The following is a 7,595-nucleotide window of genomic DNA, read 5'->3' as shown; positions in this document are numbered from 1 at the left end:
GGCCCCCCACGCACGTCTCCCTTATCCTACTCCGACTTCACTTACTTCCGTGTTGTTTCCCAAACGTCGCGAGTTCTTCCTACCGCAGGACATTTGCATTTGCTGTGCCTGTTTCCTGGGATCCCCTCCCAGCTTTCTCCAGGGTGGCTCCTTCCCACCACCCCTCACCGCCCTCTCAGGAAACCTGGACACAAGGGCCCTTGTGATTCGGCCACAACCCCAGTCTGTGACTCCGTGACCCTCTTCGCCACCTGAAGTGATGTCATTTGATTCCCTGGCTATTGTCTGTCCCCATATTTGAGACTGTGGGCCCCACGAGGGTGGAGAAATGGTCCCCACTATGACCCCAGCACATAGTAGACACTCAGAAGCGTTTGTCACAGCAGTCCATGACCCGGGAGGCCACAGAGGAACACAAAGGCTTTATTCTGGCAAGCCTAGCCCCTCCGCAGGTGCTCTACCCCATCCAAGCCCCCTTCTCCCTTGGCCCCACGGAGATCACTCTGGTGGGTGATGGGCAAAGGAGGACCTTTGGCTCGCTGTCTCCTGGGGGAGGAACACACACGAGAGAACGTTCAGGCACGAGCAGGGTCTGCAGCAGGGACTTGGGAGGGCAATCCCTCCTGCCCAGCCCCCACCTCACCGTGGACATCTCATCCAGCTTCTAGAACTCAGACACACCACGGTGGCCACGCCTCACAGCCATTAGCACAGACCCGATGAGCAAGACGGACACCAGCAGACACACAGCCACCACCACGCCTGGGTTCCTGTGCAACTCGGGGGCCCCAGTGTCCCCTGGAGCTGAGGGGAGGAGGCCTGAGTCAGCCCTGGACCCCACCCCTCCCAAGGCTGAAACACCCACCGGGTGTTTCTACATCCCTTCCAGGAAGCCGTGCTCACTTCCCTCTCCTGTTGCTGCTGCGAATTTCTCTTAAGTTTATTTATTTATTTTGAGAGAGAGAGAGAGAGAGAGAGCGCGTGTGGGAGGGGCAGAGAGAGAGAGAGACAGAGAGAGAGAGAGAGAAAGAGAACCCCAAGCAGGCTCTGCACTGTCAGCTCAGAGCCCGACTCGGGGCTTGAACTCTCAAACTGAGAGACCCATGACCGGAGCACACATCAAGAGTCGGACGCTCAACCGACTGAGCCACCCAGGCACCCTGCTGCTGTAACTTTTTTTTTTTAATATAGTTTTTTTTAAAAATGTTTTTAATGCTCGTTTATTTTTAAGAGAGAGAGACAGAGCGTGAGCAGGGGAGGGGCAGAGAAAGAGGGAGACACAGAATCGGAAACAGGCCGCGGGCTCTGAACTGTCAGCACAGAGCCCGACGCGGGGCTTGAACTCCCAAACCATGAGATCGTGACCTGAGCGGAAGTTGGACGCTCAACCAACTGAGCCACGCAGGCGCCCCTGTAACTTTTTTTTTTAAAGACGATTTTCTCCTTTCCCTTTTGAAAATCATTTGTCTATAAGGAACTCATTCAGTGCTCTGTGGTTTTTGCTGCCCTCGTTGGGGACTCTCAGGGGTTCTTGCCAAGTGAGAGAAAGCAAATCTAGGATTCTGTTCCCAAATGCAGCGACGTTCTGAGGATGCCTGCAAAATTTGAGCCTTTGTGAGGCTGGTTTCCATCCTAGGACTTCAGGCAGGTCATTACACTTTGTGTCACGCTGTTCTTTGGACATTTGAGATAACACACTGTTCTGAATGACAGGGTTTTTTTTTTCTAGACCCCCTAGAAATGCTTGGCTTCTACTGAACCCCCAGGGCCCTGTCTGGCCATGCTCTGCAACTACCCTACCCTCCCTACTGCCACCAGTATCCCCACTCATCCACCCCACTCACTCGGTCCGTCCCAACCCTGTCACTGGCCCTCAGATGCGCCAGGCACAGTCCTACCTCAGGACCTTTGCATGGGCTGTGCCAGCTACCCGGGCAGCTCTCCAGCTAGATACCTGTGTGACTGCCTCCTTCACCTCCTTTAAACTGAGACATTTGCTAACTGTTCTTTAAAAATTTCAATCCTAGGGGCGCCTGGGTGGCTCAGTCGGTTGAGCGTCCGACTTCCGCTCAGGTGATAATCTCACAGGTCATGAGTTCAAGCCCCACGTCGGGCTCTGTGCTGACAGCTCGGAGCCTGGAGCCTGCTTTGGATTCTGTGTCTCCCTCTCTCTCTCTTTCTCTCTGCCCCTCCCCCGCCTCACACTCTGTCTCTCAAAAAGAAATAAATGTCAAAAAAGAAAAAAATTTTTTTTTTTTTAAATCAATCCTAGGGGTCCCTGGATGGCTCAGTCGGTTAAGCATCTGACTCTTGATCTCATGGTTTGTGAGTTCAAGCCCCACATCGGGCTCTGGGCTGACAGCACAGAGCCTGCTAGGATTCTCTCTCTCTCCCTCTCTCTCTGCCCCTCTCCCTGCTCCTCCTCTCTTTCTCAAAATAAATACATTTTTAAAAACTAAAAACGTCAACCCTAGTACGGGACTCTTGATCTCCGGGTCGTGAGTTTGAGCCCCACACTGGGGGTAGAGATTACTTAACAGTTAAAAGTTTAAAACAAATTTCAATACACTTGTATTCACATTCTGACCCCTTATCGTGCTTATCTTGTTCTTTTATAAACAAATCAATAATTTACTTATAACCTGTCTCCCAACAAAGCTGTGTCTCACAGGACCTGATACACACTAGGTGCTTAATAAATGTGCATAGAAGAAAGAAGGTCCGAGCGGCTTTAGGTGATACCCGGTAGAGTGCGGAGAAGCCCTTCTTCACACATTCTCAGGTCTATGTCTCTCCCTGGTGGCTAATCCCAGAACTGCAGCCTGCTACCCCCAACCATTTCCCCAACCCCCAAACCTCCAGTACTCACCGGAGCCAGAGGACACAGAGGTCCCGTCAGTGCTGGCTGAGGGCATGGAAGAGGGCTCTGGTCTTGAGCTGGGAGAAGTGGAGCTCCAATGCAAGGTCAAGGTGGGGGAGCTTGGGGGGCTCGAGTGGGAGGTAGGGGTAAGCTCTGAACCCGGGGAGCCAGAACTGGGGTGGGTGGCCGTTTCTGGTTGTGGGAAGGAGATGGGCTCCAACCCTAGATTTGTGGAGCTGGTGGGGGTTGCCCCTGAATTTGAGGAGTCGGGCTTTGAAGTAGGGATGCGGACCTGGACGTTGGAGTCTGTAAAAAGAGAAACACGCCCAAAATGGAGTCACTTGTGCTAAACTCCATATCAACAAACCAAGACTTAATACCTAATCTAATCGCAGTTTCCGCCCCGCCCAGGAGTGGGACCTTTACCCTGTCAATCTGGAATTAGCTGGTCAGCACTTGTGAGATAATCTGCCTCCTAGATGCCCCTCCTCTGCTTTCTCGCAAAGGAAGGTAAACTTGCCTGAAACGATCCACTCTTTGCTGGGAACTGCCTTTCTCTCCCCCCCCCCCCGCCCCCCCCTTCTGCCTATAAAAGCCTTCCATTTTGTACAGCTCCCCGGAGCTCCTTTCTATCTGCTAAGATGGGACGCTGCCCAATTCACGAATCATTAATAAAGCGTTTAGGTCTTCGGATTTATTCCTGCCGAATTTTGCCTTTTAACAAGTCTGCCTCTACACTCGAGGTGCTGCTGTGGATAGTAGCGGCCGGTGGTTTCCACTGAGCTCGAGGAGCCGTAGCTGGGAAGCTCGGTTCTCCGTCCTGCTCGCCAAGAGCACGGAAAAAAAATAACACTGGAAGGAAAACTCACTGAGGGGGCAGAGAGGGGATGGTTAGGGACAAGGGGGTGTGGCCTCAGCCCCAGCCCCTCTCCGGAGGTCTCCCCGTTATCCCAGATGGTAAACACCTGCCTCTCGGGAGACCTGGAGGACTTGGCGAACCACGTGAGTGCTCCGTGGGAAGCGGGAGGCGCCCTTGTCTGAAGTTCTACTACAGCCAAAGTTACAGCCCGGGTGGGGCCCGCCCCGCCCCCACTCTTGCTTCGGGGCTCTAAAGGCCCTCGGTACATAGGGAATGGCTGCAACCCAGCCAGCTGGGGAACTCTCTTTTTTTTCTTTTCTCTTCTTTTCTTTCTTTCCCTCCTTCCTTTCCTTTCTTTCTTCTTTCTTCCTTCCTTTCTTTTCTCTTTCTTTCTTCCCTCTTTCCTTTTCTTCCTTTCTTTTCTTTCTTTTCTTTCTTCCTTTCTTTCCTTCCTTCCTTTTCCTTCTTTTTCTTTCTTTTCTTTCTCTTTCCTTCTTTCTTTCTTCCTTCTTTCCCTTCTCTTTCTTTTTTCCTTACCTCCTTCCTTTTCTTTCTTTCTTCTTTCTTTCTTTCTTTCTTTCTTTCTTTCTTTCTTTCTTTCTTTTCTTTCTTCCTTCCTTTCTTTCCTTCCTTCCTTTTCTTTCTCTTTCTTTTCTTTCTTTCTTTCTCTCTTTCTTTTTCCTTCTTTCTTTTCTTTCTTTCTTCCTTTCTTCTTTCTTTCTTTCTTAGTCCTCTTTTTCTTTCTTTAAGTCTATCCTCAATGTGGGGCTTGAAATCACCACCCTGAGACCAGGAGTCTCATGCTCCACCAACTGAGCCAGCCAGGCGACCCTGGGGAACCCTTCTAAACCTTCTGGGACTCAGTTTCTTCCTCTGTAAAGTGTAAGTCGAGCCTCTGAGCGCTCACACAGGTTTGGCACATAGTGGGTGGTCAGGTGCACAGATCCACCTCCAAGCCCCCCGGGGAGGATCAGCCTTAATCTTCTTCATCAGGTACCTGGGAGGTCCCCAAGGCTAAACTCAGAGTCTTAAATGAGAGGTTGGTTCTGAGGTCTCTGGCTCTGGGAACAATCCGTGGTTTGGGGCTCTGGAAATTACCCTGCTCTGTTCCAGCCACTCCCTGGCTCCTACCCCATCCCAGGCACTGAGCCCAGGAGCTAGAATGAGGGTGGGGGAATATTTTGTGGGCCACGTCCCACAAGGACTTCCTAGTTCCAGGCTGCTAGGCACCTTAGCTGCTTGTGAGCTCGTTTGTCAACGGCTCCTTGCCCCACCCTACCTACTCTGCCCCGGGGGGGAATCTTTGTGCTTCCTCCCTCACCTCACCTCCGGCAGCAAAAATAACCTCAGGCGGCGCCAGGAGGGGGCTGGGTCTACACACAGACCCCTAATTCTCTGTCCAGGCTCCCAGGCTCTGTGGGATGCCAGAGAAGTCTAGCAGAGGCATGGTGCACTGGCCTGACTTCATTCCCATTTTACAGATGGGGGACTAAGGCTCAGAATGGTTGGGAACCTGGCCCAAGGACCAAGGATGAAGAGGCCAGCCTCCCCAAACTGCTTCCTATCATCATTTTTGAGGCATTTCTGCTGAAATGAAGATGACTCAGGGCCACAGTGGACCCCAAGCCAAGCCAGAACTCTGGGGAGCTGAACTTTTTTTTTTTTTTTTTTTTTTAAAGGTTGATGGAACCCATGAGGCCCACTCTTCAACGTTTTTATTTATTTTTGGGACAGAGAGAGACAGAGCATGAACGGGGGAGGGTCAGAGAGAGAGGGAGACACAGAATCGGAAACAGGCTCCAGGCTCCGAGCCATCAGCCCAGAGCCTGACGCGGGGCTCGAACTCACGGACCGCGAGATCGTGACCTGGCTGAAGTCGGACGCTTAACCGACTGCGCCACCCAGGCGCCCCTTTTTTTTTTTTTTTTTAAGTAGGCTTCACATGCAGCAAAGAGCCCAAGGGGTGGGGGCGCGGGGGGAAGAGAGGGGCTTGAACTCATGACCCCTTCAAGAGTCGGACCCTTAACTGACTAAGCCACCCAGGCGCCCCAAGGGAGCTGAACGTTTTAAAGTCAACCGAGGAAAGCCAGTGCTTGAAAGAGGAGGTGGAGGACCACACAAGCTCTGCTGAGTGCCGGGGACAGAGTAGACAGGTGCTCCTGAGCTGCCGGAGAGCTGACCAGAAGGTGAAGTGAAATTGGATCCAGGCACTGTGCCGGGAGTTTGCTTTGCCCGGAGTGCCCTAGACCAGGAGGCTGGCAAGAGCCAAGGCATCTGGTTCTACTCTGGGCCTGGCACAGCTGGGAGACTCGCCTCGCCTGAGCCTGCCTCAGTTTCCTGAGCTCTGCAGGGGGGATACATGTGGTGCCTTTGGAGTGAAGCCCTTGCCCGCAGTGGGAATCCCGGGCGTGGTGGCCTCCGTTCTTGACGTTCTAGGGCTGAGGCCGGGGCATGGGTCAGAGAGAGCCATGACTCGGTGGGACAAGGAGGGCTGGGGGGGAAGGCTGCGGGTTCAACTCTTCTGCAGCCCGGGGACCGTCTTACAGGGCGGCAGAAGGAAATCAAGTCAGGCGCCCAGAACCTCTCCTGGGAGCCATCAATGCTTAGTGACCAGGAAGTGAGCCCTTATGTGCCCCCCACTATGGCCCTGGGGCCCTCACTCCTCTCCCCTTGGGGGCTACAAGAAACTGAGGTTTGAAACAGAACCTCAAACTGGGTATGGAGGCCCCCACCAGCCTCTTGCTGGTTCAGATCAGCAGCAGAGTGGCAGCGCCCCACTTTGCTTCTGAGAGGAGCGGCCCTTCACGTGTTGGGGGAAGGCTGGGGGTGGGGGGGGCCTGAAGGAGGGATTCAGAAGCCAAGTGTGTTGCTGAGCCATATGCCCCCCCCTCCAGCTTCCCGAAAGCCAGACCTCCTTGTCACCTGTTCTTACCTCTAGAGGCGACAGGGGCAAGGGAGGGATTCCCCAGCAGCAGCACCAGAGACAGCGGCAGAAGTGGCCAGGGCAGCTGGGAGCCCGCCATTCCAGGGCAGGGAGGGCGAAAGGCGGCTCGGCACAGGTGTGTGGCACGCGCACGCGCACGCGCACGCGCCCCCTGCCTGCAGCGCGTGGGGCTGGGCACAGGTGGGGCAGAGGTGGGGCCTCAGGACACAGGGCCTCTGGGGGCCCGCTACTGTTCCCCGGGGGTGCCATTCCTGCCACCCTCTCCACCTGGACCCCCCCCCCCCCCGCCTCTCCTACAAACCCCACCTGGACCATGACCCTGAAGCCGTCCAACTCTCCCTATCCCCTCAACTCTGTGGCCCCCTCCGTAGCTGCCCTAAATCCATGCTGTCCCCGCCCCGCCCCTCCTCTGTCCAGGCCGCCCCCCTCTGGGGCAGCCCCCTCACTCTCTCTCTCTCTGCCCGGTTCCTGCCCCAACAGGCTGGTTGGGTCTGTCTGGCTCGCTCTCTCACCAAGACTGGGGGTGAGAGAGAAAGGCAGGCTACACTTCCCCAATCGGGAAGTGGCTGGAAACTCCTAGCATTTCCTGAAGGGGGCACCCATGCATATGCCCGTAGGATTTTCTAGGGTCAGGGAACTCATGGTGGCCATTCTGGACCAGGTCCCCGGACACTGGCTTCTGGAATGTGCTGGGGACCGCTTCCATCTGGAACTGACTGGACTCCCCTCCATTAGCCACGGATAGACACGGTGACGTATGTGAGGCCACCCTGTCGGCCCTGACCTCTAGAAAAGATTGAGGGTCCCTCTCCCGGCTGCAGAACCCAGGTGCCGACTGCACGGTTGGAAGCTTTGGGGCCCCTCCCATCCAAGATGTTCCAGAGCCTCTCAATTCCCTCCCACACCCCCAACCACACCCAAGACACCCCACG

The 7,595-nt window shown here is 54.6% G+C and overlaps 1 protein-coding gene across 1 annotated transcript; it reads right to left on the bottom strand.

The window, feature by feature from the left end:
* Positions 1 to 403: 403 nt before the first annotated feature.
* CIST1 (colon, intestine and stomach enriched 1) lies at positions 404 to 6,991 on the bottom strand. The gene is made up of 4 exons (XM_086698585.1): positions 6,652 to 6,991; positions 2,870 to 3,166; positions 644 to 804; positions 404 to 546 (listed from the first exon to the last, which is right to left on the bottom strand). Exons 1-3 carry the CDS (start codon positions 6,740 to 6,742, stop codon positions 665 to 667), a joined length of 528 nt encoding a protein of 175 aa, XP_086554711.1. The 5' UTR covers positions 6,743 to 6,991; the 3' UTR covers positions 404 to 546; positions 644 to 664.
* Between the last annotated feature and the right edge of the window lie 604 nt (positions 6,992 to 7,595).

The sequence above is a fragment of the Puma concolor genome, chromosome A2 (assembly GCF_028749965.1).
Source record: "Puma concolor isolate L17-30 chromosome A2, mPumCon1.1.hap2, whole genome shotgun sequence".
Lineage (NCBI taxonomy): Eukaryota > Metazoa > Chordata > Mammalia > Carnivora > Felidae > Puma > Puma concolor.
This window is presented reverse-complemented; position numbering and strand designations above follow the sequence as displayed.

Coding starts and splice junctions, on each gene's coding strand:
- CIST1 (XM_086698585.1), bottom strand. CDS start 6,742: ATGGCGGGCTCCCAGCTGCCCTGGCCACTTCTGCCGCTGTCTCTGGTG. Junction 3,167..6,651: donor TGCCCCTGTCGCCTCTAGAG/GTAAGAACAGGT, acceptor CTCTTTTTACAG/ACTCCAACGTCCAGGTCCGC. Junction 805..2,869: donor CTCTGTGTCCTCTGGCTCCG/GTGAGTACTGGA, acceptor TCCTCCCCTCAG/CTCCAGGGGACACTGGGGCC.